The sequence below is a fragment of the Phycomyces blakesleeanus genome (genome assembly GCF_001638985.1).
Source record: "Phycomyces blakesleeanus NRRL 1555(-) unplaced genomic scaffold PHYBLscaffold_47, whole genome shotgun sequence".
NCBI lineage: Eukaryota > Fungi > Mucoromycota > Mucoromycetes > Mucorales > Phycomycetaceae > Phycomyces > Phycomyces blakesleeanus.
The window spans coordinates 27,014-43,011 of NW_017265174.1; the positions used below are offsets into that span (position 1 = coordinate 27,014).

At 38.2% G+C, this 15,998-nt stretch overlaps 2 protein-coding genes across 2 annotated transcripts; both read right to left on the reverse strand.

The window, feature by feature from the left end:
• Window positions 1-78: 78 nt before the first annotated feature.
• On the reverse strand, window positions 79-6,485 carry PHYBLDRAFT_85899 (hypothetical protein; the record flags this gene model as incomplete). Its single annotated transcript, XM_018443629.1, has 16 exons — window positions 79-659; window positions 720-1,182; window positions 1,271-1,468; window positions 1,556-1,836; window positions 1,940-2,159; window positions 2,245-2,433; window positions 2,522-2,637; window positions 2,705-3,005; window positions 3,063-3,843; window positions 3,914-4,181; window positions 4,252-4,414; window positions 4,515-4,751; window positions 4,881-4,895; window positions 5,008-5,205; window positions 5,313-6,010; window positions 6,086-6,485. Coding segments are annotated over 16 exons (5,109 nt in total), but the record flags the coding sequence as incomplete, so codon positions are not given.
• A 6,427-nt stretch (window positions 6,486-12,912) lies between these two features.
• On the reverse strand, window positions 12,913-15,974 carry PHYBLDRAFT_26386 (hypothetical protein; the record flags this gene model as incomplete). The annotated part of the gene is made up of 7 exons (XM_018439889.1): window positions 12,913-13,210; window positions 13,290-13,900; window positions 14,004-14,279; window positions 14,385-14,666; window positions 14,751-15,397; window positions 15,593-15,708; window positions 15,868-15,974. Coding segments are annotated over 7 exons (2,337 nt in total), but the record flags the coding sequence as incomplete, so codon positions are not given.
• Window positions 15,975-15,998: the final 24 nt, after the last annotated feature.

The window sequence follows — 15,998 nt, forward strand, 5'->3', positions numbered from 1 at the left end:
AGCAATTGGTAGCAATCCGGCCAGATAACCTAGAGTTCTTGCTTCAACTATATATTGCTCTGCTGAACGCTTACAATCGATCTCCAAAAATGTAGTCAAACATTGGAAAACGATGTCTTTAGGGTCACAGTTCTTGATTCCCTTGAGCAGAATTCCAGCCACTGCAAACGAGAAATGACTTTCGAAGCTGACGCCGCTCATGACATCAAGCTGGTGTGCAATATCTGCAAATGGCTTACGAGCCTCTAGAAGGACCTCAACCATACCACGATTCTGGAACATCTTACGGGCATCGAGTGCACGTAAAACCGACTGTAAAAATTCAACTGCGGTAGAGAATGTGGCAGGGAAGCTCATCTGAACGAGTGCAACTGCAAGCCAGAAAAGTGGAAGTAAATAACGAGAATCGGCTGGCAGATTGTCGATTATGTTTCTGAGACACATCATGATACTGATCATCAAGCTTGAATCAAGTGAGTTAAATATAGTAAATGCTCCCTGTAGAGCGACAAGAATCTGGTAAATCAGATCATCATCAACTTCATCTTGAGCCAGACAACCAAGGATAACTAATGCTCTGGGCTGGATCGCAGGGTTAAACTGGAATGCGGTGCTCACAACAAGACCCATCCAGCGCGCTCTCCACATATTTGCAACATCTAATTGATAACACGAGTTATGTTACCAATGTGTACCTATTCTTTCTTTTATATACATACCTGTGGATGGTGCACCAATGTTCAGTGCTTCCAACAAAATACGAGCAATATTCTCAAGAGAGGACAAGTTGATAGTTTCTGATAATTCATGCATAGTATCTTGTGTAATCGTAAAAGCCTTGGCATGGTGCTTGGTCAGTCCAAAGTAGACACGGTTCTTACTCTCGCACACGTCGTTGAGCAAGAAATGAAGTTTCTTCATTCTCTCTTCGCCAATTGGCATTCCAGTGCACAGAGTGTGGATGACATTTACAACGAGTTCATGTACAGACGCACGCACAAAATTTGATCCCGTAGCTGCCAGCAAAGAGACAATATGGAAAATCTCGGGAAGGTATGGTTTTACAGGGCCAACATTGTTGAAAGAAAGCATAAGAACGAATCGAAGGAGAACAGAAATCTCGGGCCATGCAGGATGTTTTGCGAGAGTTTCACAAGGGTCTGTAGAAGTATATTGTATTATCTTGAAATTCAAGAAAGTAAATCTTATGTTTTCTTGAAAGAAAGAAAAGACCGTAATTAAGATATTTTTGTTGTTGTTGTTTAATTACCTTGCGTAGTCTACTGACAACCTTTCCACGTACGGTGACACTTGTCATGGTAACAAAAGTATCAGCCATAGATTCTGCTTGAAGAGATCCTACACCATGGTCTACAGAGTACTTTACAAACGCATCAAGAATTGGATCTATCATGCTATCAACCTGAGCCAAAGTCTTCCACACTTTAGCTTGTATGTGTTTGTACATCTATAAAATGAATTTTAAAAAATAAAGGTGATGATATTATGAGTGATATGTATCCTTGATATGTATAGTTTGATTTGAATAACTTACGTCTACTTGCTTGACAGTCATTTCGATTAAAAGTCTTAGTACGTCTCTTGTCTTTGATGCATTCTTGGAACCTTCTCCACTGATTCCTCGTCCCATTATGCTCAAGTTTTTAAGCCACGGAGCCATATAATCCAAGCACAGTTGTCTCATGCCATCGTTTGACTTGTTAAATCCAACAAAACATTCATTGATAAACTCGAGAGTTAAGTGAGACTCAGTACTGGCCAGGCTTTCACTGATACTGATAATAAAGTCGGAACTGTTGGTGGGAATGCATAAATCTATAAAGTTGTACAAACACACACACACACACACGTATATATACATATATATATATATATATATTAGTTTTATGGGAAATATTAAAATGTAATATAAATTCACCTTTTACGTTCAAGAGCTGATTTCCAATGTCAAATCTGAATGACAAGCTGAGGGAATATAGCAAATTATAGGCAGACAGACGCAGCACAGGATCATCACTGCCAATATTAAGCAAGGCCATGTTTAGCAGACGTCCTGGCACATCACTAGGTCTGATAGCACGCTCATTCCCTCCCCCAGGCTTTGATGTTTCATAACGCTGTTTTCTGTAGCGAAGAAGCTGTAATGTAGGATACAGTTAAAATGGAGAAAAATAAAAATAAAATAAAATATGTAATCTTGAGGTTTTTCTCTTTTACACTTACAGAAAGTAAAGAATCACGTTTTGGCGAAGAGAGAACCATGGTTGCCTTTCCGTGATCGTACTTTATGGATATATCGCCTCCATTTTCACTTCCTGATGACGAGGTGGCAATCATGTCTTCAAACTCTGATATATGGTACACTTCCTTCATTTGACTGTTCAGATTGTACACGATCTCCTGTTTTCGAACCTGTGATTACATTAAAATCCACAGTGTTTTATTTCAGTCCTTATTCTCTTTAATGATATTATTCCTCCTCTCAAGATCTTTAACTTACTGTGATTATGTGAACATATAGCTGTCCAACCTTAACAATAACTGGCACAGCTGATTTCAAGTTTGTTAATCTTGTTACAGGGAAAAATACAGTGGTTTTCTCTTCTTCCATATCAGCTATATATAAAAAGTGTATTAGATACTGAAGGTTGGCTGCCTTTTTTTTTACTTTATACAAACTTACTTGTCAGTTTTGGAAGTCTTACTTCGGAAGGAGTAATGTGTTCATGTAGCTCACTAAGTCCCAATATAAAACGAGTTCTCTTGACAAGCTTGTTGATAAGCGCACGAGGAACCTTTTTTAGATAGCGTGTGAGGTGCTGGTTTGGACCGTAAATATAAAGAGTGACAAGGTAATCGTTCATTTCACTAAAGACAAGCTTGAAGAACTGTGTCATCCAGCTGGGAGGAATCTCGTTCGATGACTTGAATTGGGTCACTTCAAGAATTAACTCGAAAGGATGATTGAGATATGGTTCCATTACCTATTTATTAATTAGTTCAAAAGATGGGTTATCACTTGTTCTCCATTTATGGCTTACTCTTAGCATATAGTATATCAACAACTCAAAATCACAGGTTTCTGCATCCACATTTCGGGCAATGAGGTAGAATACCGGGTGTCCTCCTTTACTCGAACCGCCTTGGAAAAATATGTTCTTAGAGCTGATTGAAGCAAGATCACGATGGTTATTACGACGGACAAATTCACTGTAATAATGATTGTTGTTTGTGAAGGCATAATTTCGAGCTATGAACTGCTCAGTATGAGAGGCCTCGGAAGGTCGACCAAGTTGGCCAAGCAGATTTGTTAATCTGTCGATTGTCTTTTTTCTTTCAAGTATAGAAAACGTATTTGACGAATCGCTAGATTTTCTTCCAGCCAGATCTCTCGACATACGCTCCAGATTGTCCGCAAGTACCCTATGCATCCTAACAAAACTTGCTTCATCCATCCGTATACTGTTATTCTGGTCTTCCTTGCCATCATCAGGCGACACGGTTGATATCAGACGAAGGAAATTGGTAACATTATAGATGTTGTTTGTCAAAAAGTCATTGAACACAATCATATGGGTTTCCTTTCCTCCAAACAAAACATTGTTGGCCAAGTTCTGCATCACACGTGTGGCCTGAAGCTGTATCTTGGCAACATTCTTGTTGCGAGGTAAGGCTTGTTTAGAAAATCCGGCATGCTCTGGAGTCAAGATTGCAGGTGCAAATAGACGTAAAAAGACAAATCCTCCTACTGCCATGTATTTCGATTCAGGATACCGTTCACGAACTGCTTCTCCAATAAGACAGAGTTCTTGTCGGAATGCTCTATAGAAATAAAAATAAAAATATTATGTTTTTGAGATATTTCCTGTAAATTGTGTGCACGTCTACATACCTTGGAGCATTTGGTACAGATGAACAAATTGCCTTTAGCAAGAGCTCTGTGGCATTTACAATGTTCCTCTTGTTTCTAGAAGCATCGTCATCAGGACCCATCTTTTGAGGATCCAATTCCCAAGTGAGTTCTGAGTCTCCCAAGCTATTAATGGCTTCCATCGCAGGCTGAAGTGTGATGCGGATATAGTCGATACATGTCATGGTTGCGTACATTGATAGAATACGAGTGGGCATGGTAGTACCGCGGAAAAGCGTAGATTCTTGCTCTTTTTAGATAAATGCATATGCGCATATTAATACCATTCACTTGTCAATGTGTCTTGTATGCGTTTTTACCTGTCATGTCTACTTCTTTTTTGATCAAGGCCGTTAAAAATGGAACAGTCTTTTGGCGGGAGTCAAAACAGAGTAAAAGAACTTCCGCAATCTCGGATGCTTCTGTAGCGGGACTAACATCGCAAAGAGACATTGCTAAATCCATATCATCCACCACAATCATCTACCAACCGGCACAATGCATGTATATAAGACATTTGTCACCCACAGAAATAGAGAAAATCCATTGAACTCTTAATGGTCAAGAGAAAAATTTTACTTACATCTACAAGCTTTTCATAGCGATCTGTCATCACATTCTCTGCTAGTGTCTCAAACTCGGTTCCTTGGTTCAATATGTTTGTCAAGACTTGCATAAATGCAGTTCTTGTCCGGACATCCTCATGGTATCCCATAGATAGCGAGTATTTTAGTCCAGCGTCAATGTTGGCGCTCAACAGATTCGACATTGCCAGAATGGTATATTCTTTTAATTGTGCCCATTCATGATAGTTCTCAGGCTATGTAAAGTAAGTTTGTATGTGTTTTGTTCTTTCTTTGGACGCCTTGTCATCGAGTGTTGAGACAACGGATATATTTACCTTTGAAGTTCCAGTAGAAACGTCTCTTGAATCACGTATGGTCGGAACGCTACCGGTCTCTATCTAAAATGTTTAATTAATTAATTAATTTTTTTTAAAAAAAAAACAAAAGCCATTAAAATTTGTGTGTGTGCGTGTGTGTATTTTTTTGTCGTGCTTATATACCCCCTCTTACCTCGCTTAAACGATATCGGTTCAAAAGCTTCAGGAAAAACGAAAAGTACTTGTAAAACAAGCGACTCTTCAATTGTGAAGGGTCACCCTGTCTTCCATTCTCTGAAGGCTGTAAAGGAAGCTGATGAAGAAGACCGACAATGGCCTTGAGACAAGCATGGTCAAGATCTCGGTTAAGTTTGTCATTTTGAAGCACATCCTGCTAAGTAAAGCAAAACAATAGAAAAAAATCAATGGGTTTTTAGTAATTATTCTTGTCTCCCTCTTCTTCTTCCTCCGTTTCTCTCTCATTAAATAATATACTACTTCTAAACCGATATATCCCTCTGGTTTGCTTCTTCCTTTTTGTTTTAAAAAAAAACCTACCAGTGAGAAATCGCTTGTCCATTCAACAATGATTTCCAGCAATCTGTTTCGCAGCTTAATCTCGGTTCTGATGACAATTTGTTCTTTCTTAGCCATCAAAGCTTCAACTAAATGACAAATCTTGATCTTGATACGAAGTACAACATAGTTGCTTGGAACTTTGTTGAGATACTTTGCAAACTGATGAATGAGTGTACTGAAATCAATATTCAACAAAGAATCTCCGGGTTCTGCCAAACGATCCAAAATCATCTTGAGCACCAGGACAGCTTGTTCTACAAACAGCGTAGACTGTGCACCACATATTGCTTCTCCTGTTGAATCAAAACATTTGGCCATTGCGTCCTCAAGATATCGGAACAATATGGCGTAAAGCGCAGGCGAAAGATCATTTCCAAGTGTGTCCTTGACACCCTCACGAATAAAAACATTTTCAGAAACCAACAAATCAACCATGTCTTTCATAAACTTGTCGGCAAGTATAGAGGGCTCACTAGGGGCCGAGATTCGGCGTGCGTTCATTTGCGACTGTTCTAACGACCGTGTACGTCCAGCAGGGTCATTACCATAATCCGAATCAGTTGCCAAACAACATCCGCCCAGGGCCGCCAAAAAGCCAGTATAGTTTTGCCACTCAACTGGCTTGTCTTCCTCCGAGTCCATATAGCTAAGAGGAGATGAGGTATTTCTTCCCCCTTGGCGATTGGGGAAACCGTGTTTTCTCTCATTTGAAGCTTCGGAACCATCCTCAGAAAAGCGACTTACGGTCTGTGTCAGGACCTTCCAGCGTTTCCAAGCCTCTTCCCATGCCGCTAGGTTTCCTGGCGTGTGGCGTGTGATCATTCTCATGTATTTCCTAATACTCTTTTGCTGAGCCTTTCGCCCAATAAACACCTTGTCTTCGTCTGCAAGGTCAGTGTAGATCGGAAGATTACACAAGAGAGTGATCTGATTGAGCTGTGGTTCTTCTTCTTCCATCGTCAGCTCTCCTTCTATACAGAGATATCCAAGGCATCTGATTGCATAGGAACAGATGTGACGGTCAGAAGAGCAGAGGGATACCAGCAACGCAATTTCAAGGGCAACAAATGCCTGTAGCCGCTCTCTGATGTTGGATCCTTCAGTCGCATTGTCCTAATGTATCACATATCAGATTCGAGTACTCTTCCCCCCCTCCACACACACACACATATATATATATTTTTATGTAACCTTTCTTTTGATATCTAGTTGTACCTGATATTTTCGCAAGAAATCATTCCGTGCTATCAAGAGCTTCATCAAGAGTTCCAAAAGAGACTTTGGACTTTCTTCGCTTTGCTTGCTGTCCAGTATCTGACGTGCCAGTGCAAACACAATCTGGGAGGAAATGCGCCAGAAATTGACTACGTTACTGTTCCGGGGACCCCATTGAGATATATGAGAGGTTGTGTGTAGTTTGGCGAGACATTCCATTGCCGAGTGTCGCACGGACTGGTCGGGGTGTTGAATCAGGTTGGCTACACCTGTCATAAAGGCAGTGTTCTGTTCCACGCGGTCACTGTCATTGCCCTATAGAAAGAAAGTGTGTTTGTATGTGTTGGAGAGATAAAAAAATAAAATAATATATATATATATATCCTTTGTTTTATAAAGAAAGAAAAAATATGCCTTACCAATAAAGCCAAAAGGGGATCGATCTTGAACAGACGCAACATATCTAATAGCAGCTCTATTCTACTTTGTGCCATGGCTGCAGTTTCTTTTTTGGTATTCTTTCTTTGACCGCTGAGTATGGTAGAAAGATCAAGCTTCAGGGTCGCACCAAGCTCGATTCCAATAGTTTGCAAAAAGAGACGTCGGAGGATAGTGCAGAGAGGGTCATACATGGAGGAGATAGTCGGGTTCCATGGAAGGCGATCTTCATCCTGGGTGATGACAAGACAAGCTTTGACAAGAGCAAACTTGAAGGTGATCGGCACATTCTCTTCAAGACAGGGAGGAATAAGGGTGACTAGGGTATTTTTGGGGTCTAGACGCATACGCGCAAGAAGGTATTCGGTTGCCAGGGTCTTCATATCAATATAAAAGTCGGGATTCGGCAGGCTGGATTCAGTGGTAGCCGAACGAGAGAAATCCCAAACTCTGTCCTTTAGGTCGTCCTCAATATCAGCTACAATGTGACGCAAGACAGATTCATCCGCGGGAGGTACATAAGTAGCTGCCTTACATAGATCGACATAACACACCGCAGCAATGTCGGCTGTGCGTGGGTTTCTTAGAGCAGTTCGTAGTATACCGAGGAAAGTTGACTAGGATTTGCAAACACAGACAGAGAGCGGCCCACGCACAGATACACAAAAGCGGAAAAGTTAATTTAAATGCTTTCTTTTTTTCTTCTTCTTCTTTGTACAAGGCCCGACTCCAAATCCAACATTCAACATCCACTCACTCACACCCACACCAAAAATTTAAATAAAACAATAGCAAATACAACAAATTCAAATCCAAATCCACAAAGCCTTCAGCCACCAAGCCACCAGCCTTTAGCCTTTAGCCTTACCCTTCTGTTCTGGGTCGTAGGATCATTCAAAAAGGCTTGCAACAAAAACTCTGGCGAAAGAACCAAAAGAATTGTCTGAAGTGGCCAAAGAATGGCTTTTTTACTGATGTGGTCAGTAGCTGAGCTACACATGTCAAACAACACTTCTGCTCCACTGAGTATTCTGCTCTGGTTTTCGGATACTTCCGCAAATTGAGAAGGATAGGTTTCAATCCAGCGCCAGATAGCCTTTCTCATCATCTTTGAAAACAGCAGTTTTCCTTGACGCTCCATGGGAAGAAAATAGGGACTCAATTCTGAAAACAGGTAAGCCTTTTTATATATATATACAATTCAACAAACATACAGACAAGCAAACAAACAAACAATAGTAATACTAAGGATCGTTTTTTTTTCTTCTTCTTCTTTACCTGAGAGAACCATTTGTAAACGTTGTCTTGTCAGACAACTGGACTCCAACATACGTATCTCGGGGGGACTGAGTTCATTTAGATCCTTGATTGCCCCCAATACCTGAACCACACTTTTGATCTTGGCATAGTAAGTAAGCCAGTTGCTTGCGCTTACATAATATAATACTCGGCCGGCAGCCTTGTAGATATCCATGACAATATTGGCTGTTGTAGGCTCAATGTGAGGCAGGGGTTCATTTGGATACTCCAATGCGTTCAATTGCTGTTGTTCGATAAACTCTTCTACCAAGTGAGCCTGGTTGAGGAACCGGCCCATCAAGACAAGGATAAATGTGACGAGCGCTTCATCTAAAGGGGGTAGATCAATGGATTGAGCCATAGACTTTTCGTCTGTGATTTGGGGAGACTCGGAATCATTGTAGATGCCTATGGCCGCATCAGCAGCAGCGGCTTCTAATGAAAGTGAGGCCGTTTTGGCTACAATTGATCTTTCTTTTGACAATTCGCGGTAGCATTTCCACTGATGTTGCATACATGCTGACAGTAAGCGAAGGATAAAAAGCTGAGACTGAAGGATATCAAAGGGTATGGTTTGTTCTATAGCGACTGCCGATGTGGCTTGATAGTTCTAAAAAAAAGCAAAGAAAAAAAAACAATCAGAGTTTAGTTGTACCATGGGGCTTTTGTCTTTTGGTTCTATACATTGGAAACATTCTCCAGGACAGTTCCAAGAGCATTGGCAATTGTTGATAGCTTGTATCTAGATAATTCAATGATTGCAGCCACTATATAAAAAACCATGTTTATTGTAAGTACATAATATTTATATACGCAATTTTTTTTATTTCCCTGTTTCTTTTAAAGAAATGTATATATTTATAAAGCAGTAAGTTTCTCTTTTTTTTTTACCTGTCTGTTGTACAATCGGGTCCTGTTCGAGGCTCTCTAACTTTCTTCCGCTGTTGATAGGCAGCTAACATAATCAAGTCAGACACGATCGTCGGGAATCAGAAGGAAGCTGATCTTACTCGCACAGCGACGCGGTTAATGAGGCTCGAAATGAGTTTTGTGTTGGAGCGCATGTTGTAACAGAATCAAATATATATATATAGTTCGGGAGTTGTATATCAATGGTAGAGAGAGAGAGACAATGAAGTAGGTCGAGATTGTTAACTAGATTTCGATCGTTGCATAAACAGGAATAAGGCGGGTGGGAATCTATTCGAAGGCACTGAATGTAGGTACGAAAAAGAAAAATAGTCTCTTTTTCTTTGTTTCTTTCTAATATAAATATAAATATTATAAATATAAATATATGAAAAAGAAAGAAAATAAAGGCAATATTAAAGAAGTAATTGAAAGAAAAAGGTTAGCCAACAAGCAAGCAATAAAAGAATAAAGAAAGGAAGAGTAAGACAGAGAGAGAGAGAGGAGGGAAAGGTTGAAAAGAGGGGAAAGTGGGAAAGTAGTCGAGAGTAATTTTTTTTTAAGAGGCCTGAGAAGCCGACAGGATGGCTATTTGTCTTCTGACTTTAAACGAGGGACCCCCCCAATTGAACAAATATTTGTACCATTTTTGTCCTCTTGAATAATCATCTTTCTGGGTTATCCACTTCATCCTCTTTTTGTATTTATTTATTTATTTATTCGCAAGAATTACATATATAAAATAATGTATATACACAGTATATATTTGTACTTTAAAGCGCACAAACCATATTATGAATAAAAGGTTACTATATTCCAGATAAGCAAATTTGTACATAATTGTATGTATGTATATAAATATAAATATATACGGAATAAATATTCAATATTCAATAAAATGATAATAATGTAATGCATTTAATTCAAGATCATTACTGCAGAAACCGTGATAATTTTTTCATTTTGTTTTTAGTTCAATGGTTCAAATTACCGCCAGCAGCACAAGAAAAACCTGAGCAACAGAATCATTGGCGATGCATTTATGAAAATATTCAGTGTTGAATTGAATGTAGTACCAAAGTTTGTATATCGTCTTGTTGAATTACTCGTAAAAAAAAAACTCCACACTATAATTGAACCCTTTTTTGTTATTTTACTCTTCATTTTTTTCTTAGTAAATATTTATAGACGTGCCTTAATTAATATTATGTAATATTATATAAGGGTTCCCTTGAACATCTTAAGCTCGATTTGGTGCACTCGAATCAGGTATTGAAAGGATAAAATATATGTATATTCTTTTTTTTATTATTTATATTTGTAATACTTTTGGATTATTAATATAAATAAAATAAAATAAAGTAAAGTAAAAAAAAAAGGTACAAACAATGAAAGTCCCAATATATATATATATATAAAACGAGTGACATTTTACCGGGTGGTTTAAAGATATAGGAACAATACTTCTTTGGGATCAATGTGAGACGAAATAAACTAAAGGGAGCAGTACCATATGGCTATTACCAGAGACAAAAAGGCAAATTGAAAGTCTTTTGTTTTTCAGCTTTTACAAATGTAGTGTTAATAATAAAAGGTTTCGAATATACGATAGATGTTGATTTGAATATGCATTCGTTGTATATTCAAGGATGATTTAGGGTGCGGAGAAAGATGGTATTTGGAATCTGAACAAGTATATTCAAATGTGGATCCACGTCATATGCACCATCTATAACTAGATGGGACTAGTGAGCGGGAGGAAAAGGCTGTCCAAAGCAATAATACATGTGGAGCGGATTAAAAGAGCAAGAACATAAGAAGAATTAAGACAGACAATCAAAAAAAAATATAGCATCAAGTTTTGCAGTATCTATCAATATAGAGATCTCCGAATACCAAGAACAGACATAGGTTTATGACAAGTAACGGCATATTTAGGGAGGAATAATGGCTAGAGCAAAACTAGACTGGTAGGTGACCACGAGGAAAGAGCTATGTAAAAGAAGCTAAGAGTAAATATAGCTATATAGCTCATCTTTTACACTTGTAAATTAAATAGCTCAAGATCACCAACAAACCCGAGGGATAGAAATTGTCACAGACTCTACTATTGTTAATCGTGTCCAAGGTTTGCTTATGAATTATAGCCTTGAAACCTAAATTAGAAAGTCTTGATGTTATATAAGTTTTGTAGAAATAAGCATTGGCGCTGTTTACATTAAAATCTATACTATCTTAAAATTTAGGTCTCTTTTGTGCGTTTCTTGAAAATGAACGAGTATTCAGGAACACATGAATAAATGTAATAGAAACCTCCCCTTTAAATGATACTTATTATCATGATTAGATACTTGAATAAGAATAAACAAGTAATTATATACTAGCCAAGAATTAGAGTTTTATTAAAAAGTAATCTAAAGTATTTCTTTGTTTGATATGATTTACAATTCAAATCTAAAGGCATCTGTCCAGCACAGAAATACATGGCTAACATTGAATATCAGCTTGATCTTTTATCATTAATATTATCACTCTATCGAAAGAGTATATCTTTGCAAATTAAATGTATCATCAAGGCTTGCTTAACATTACCATGTATTCGAGCTGTCATAAGATTATTATTAGCTCAATTTTGTTCCAGTAGCCTAATATCCATATAGTTGGTCTAGACAGATCAAAAGTATCAAGAGAGAAAAAATGGTAGCAATTGCAACTTTGAATATATTTTTAGTTTTTTTTTACAAAATATATATTGATCAATTTATAAGGGTAGAAAAAAAAAGTTAAAATGTTTGGCTAAACTCATTTTGTTCGTTTTTTTTTTACAGACCAAAATGTATTAAAAACTACCAAATTCCAAAAAGCTGCCAATGGAAGAAACCCTATTTAAGCCTGATCATCATCACATGTTTTAAAACGGAAATATTATTGGTCTCAAGTAGAACAACCAATATGAAGATGGCAATAAAATAAAATAAAATAAAATAAAATAAAATAAAAGGATGGTTTGAAATGGAAAGATGTGATACTGTGAATCCTCAAACCAATCAAATAAATCTTGTGCAAATAAAATACCTCAATTCTTAATCAAACCTTCTTTCCCACTAGCACGGGTAACAAGTCAAGGTAATTGGAACAGTGTATTTCCCTCATCAGTACGAATTTTGCATATAAGCCTGCAAATGGATCTTGAACATTCAGTGTTGTAAGCTTATAATAAATTCGGTTATGCAATCAAATTATGCTTCCTCAATGGTGTATTTTATTTTTTTCAGCTATTGCTGCTATTGTGCTGTGGTGGATACTTGTGCACTGTACATTTTCAAGTTTCATTGTATCTGTACACATTTCCCATATAAATGTCGTTGTGTGAACTTGGGATATAGTGTGTTTTGATACATTAGAAAAAGAAATATCAATAAAAGTAGTGTAGTCTATTTGATTCTGATCATTAGCACATGTTTCAATACATGGGTCAAATTGGTTTTAAGCAAAATAAGAATTAAAAAAAAAAGAAAAAGTTCATATCAAGATGGTAATGAAATTAAAGAATGATTTGAAATGCAAATTTGTGATATATAAATCTTGAGAAATAAATGTATAGGGCTGAAATGAATATATATATATATATATAAAAGAAAACAATGAGCGATAGCTCTTACTCCAGCATGTCGTCTTCTACACCATCCAAGTCTACTCTCTGTCGCTTGGCATTACGTCCGTTGTGGCTCTCTTCTTTTGCATAAGACTTGCCGGTCTTCTCTCTTAAAGCATCAATGCCATCTTCTTCTTGTGCCCATTCAAGCACCAAGTGACGACCGTACAAATGGATACTTCCCATGTTGTCATATACATTCTTGGCCTCTTGCTTGGTCATAAAGTCCAAAAAAGCAAAACCTCGGTGACCACCATTGAACTTCTTGGGAAGACGCATAGACTTGAGTTGTCCGTATGTACTATCAAATTACAGTATTAGGTATTTTCATATTCAGCTCCTTCTTTCCTTTTCTTTTTTCTTTTATTTCCTAGACTTACCCAAATAGTTCTGTCAAATCCTTTGAGGTTGCTTCGAAAGGCACGTTTCGTACCACCAGCTTGGTGGTTTCTGCCTTTGTTGAAGAAGGCTTTGCGTCTGTGTTGCGATGAGAGAACTTGAGCTCAAGAGCATGTCCATCGAGAGTATATCCTTGCATAGCAGCAAGTGCTTTGGATGCATTTTCCTTGTTGTTAAACTCTACGAATCCAAAACCCATGCTCAAATTCTTTCCAGGAACCTTGGGATCCGGCTTGACATTGATACGCGATGACCGGTAACCCTCCAAGTTGGAGAACACCTTTTTCAAAGACTCGACTGTTGTAGAGAAGCTGAGATTCTTGACAAACAAGGTTGCGACATCTGAATCATCATCCTTGGTAGAGGTTTCCATGAGTTCAGCGGCAGCAGCCTTTTTAGCAACATGTTCTTCGGCTCTCTTCTTAATAGCGGCAGGGTCATATTTATCTTTGAACAAGCCATTGGGTGCCTTTTCAAGGTAAATCAAAGAATCCTTGAAACGACGGTAGGCAAGACCTCTAAAAGCGGCACGAGCTTCGTTGTTTTCAATAAATTCGACAACAGCCATTGTTTTGGCAGGAGGGATAAGTACCTATTGAAACCATTTTTTTGTTTAATTTTTTGAAAAATAAAAAATAAAATAAAAAGAAACTCATTTGTGAAATGAGTATATCATATATATATATATTACTTACTCTGCCAAGTTCTCCAAATTTGCCAAACAGACCACGGATTTCTTCTTCACTAGTTCCAAAGGGAATGTTCTTGACCAAAATAACATTCTCACTACGATCCTTTGATCCAAAAGTGTCCAAAATAATACCGTGTTTCTCGAAAAACTCCTTTGTCTCGGTAACAATCTGTGTCTCTGCCAAGGCCAATCTAACAGCCATGTTGTCTGCATCAGGGTTCAGGACATCGGATTTTGATACGCCGAGACGATCAGCAATAGAGGCAGCAATGGCATCGCTCTAATCGATTAAAAATATAATATATATATATATATATCCAAATTAGCTCATGGTCTTATAGTTTATCTTGTGTATACATGTAGTATGATATTTTGATAGACGTACGCTCATATACAGTGAGTTCCAGTTAAAGTCACTGCCAGCCATGTTTCTACGCTTCTTTTCCTTGTCCTTCTTCACACTACTCAATTTGGTTCCATTGGGACCAAAGAACTCGTCTTCCTTTGGTGGGGGCTTTTCCTTGGAAGCCAAAATGTGCAAAAGACGACCCTGGAAGAACTTCATATCCAAAGCCTCATAAGCTTTGATTGCGTGCTCAGGCATCAAGAAAAGGATATATGCAAAACCCTTGGATCGCTTGGTATCCTTTGCAATAGGCAAATAAACCTATTTAACCACAAATAAATTTAGAAAGGCGTTCCCCTATTTTTTCTCTTCTTCTTGATTCATATCATCCACACAAACGCATACCTCTGAAATGGGACCAAATGGAGAGAACAAGTCACGAAGATCTTGCTCGGTGCAAGAGTATGACAAGTTACGAACAAACAGACGGCCAGTATCGTTGATCTGATCTTTAGGATCAACTTCGTCAGGCTTTCCTCTTACATTGGCATCATCGTCATACTTTGGCTTCTGTTCTGCGGCATCTTCCATAACTGCGTCCTCATCGGGTTTCTGTGCGCTGCCTTCACTACCTTCGCTCTTCTTGGACTTTGTCTTCTTGGACTTTGTCTTTTCCTTGGAATCCTCGTCCTCTACAGATTCTTCCATCTCCTCATCTTCGTCTTCATCGTCATCTGCAGCCTGAGACTTCTTTGGTGGCAAATCCTCATACAAATCGTCTTCGGGATCGGCAGCAAGAGCCAGCTTGTGAGCCTCATCGTCAGCACCACCATTGGCCTTTCCAAGTCCGTTAATGGGAGCAACATCGTCGTTAGCCCAGGTCTTGGTCTTGGATCTAGCTGCCATGACACTCAGATACTCTTTGAGCTTAGGATCATTCTCTTCCGCATTCTTCAATTCATTGACGTGCTGGGATTTCTTTTCCTGCTTGGCCTTGAATGCGTCTGTTTCCTCTACCTCGAAAGTGTCATTCTTTTTAGTGGTTTCGTTTACTCGATCGTGTGCTGATGTTCCTTCAGTGTATCTACTCCATGCACGAGGTAAAGTATCCGAGCCATACTAAAAGAAAGAAAAAATCGACAGTTTATACACATATATAATTATTTAATGGTTTGTAAAGAATGAAATAATAGTATATTTTTTTGCCTTAAAAAAATAAAAAAAAATAGTCTTTTTTTGTTTAATACTTACGGGAATTGCAATTTCGACACTAATTTTGGCCATGTTTATAAAAGTATTGTTAAAATGCTTCATTGCAGCTTCTGCGGCTTTCTCGGTACGGTAACCAATAAAACCAAATCTTCTGGAGGCACCCCAACTACACCAAGAGTAAAGAATAGAAAAAAAAGGGGGGGAAAGGTATTTAGTAAAAGAAACAATCGATTTTACTTAATAATTTTTTTCTCGAGGCCGTTCAATGTTTGATTCAATTAGTATTAGTATTATTGATTTTTATACATACGCTGTCTTCATTAGCTTTGCATCGGTCACCTCGCCTTTACTGGCGAAATGTTCCCGGAATTTCTCTTCGGTGAGATCTTTTGGTAGATTCTTAACAATCAAGCGAGACCTATTTGGTTTTTGGGTTTTATT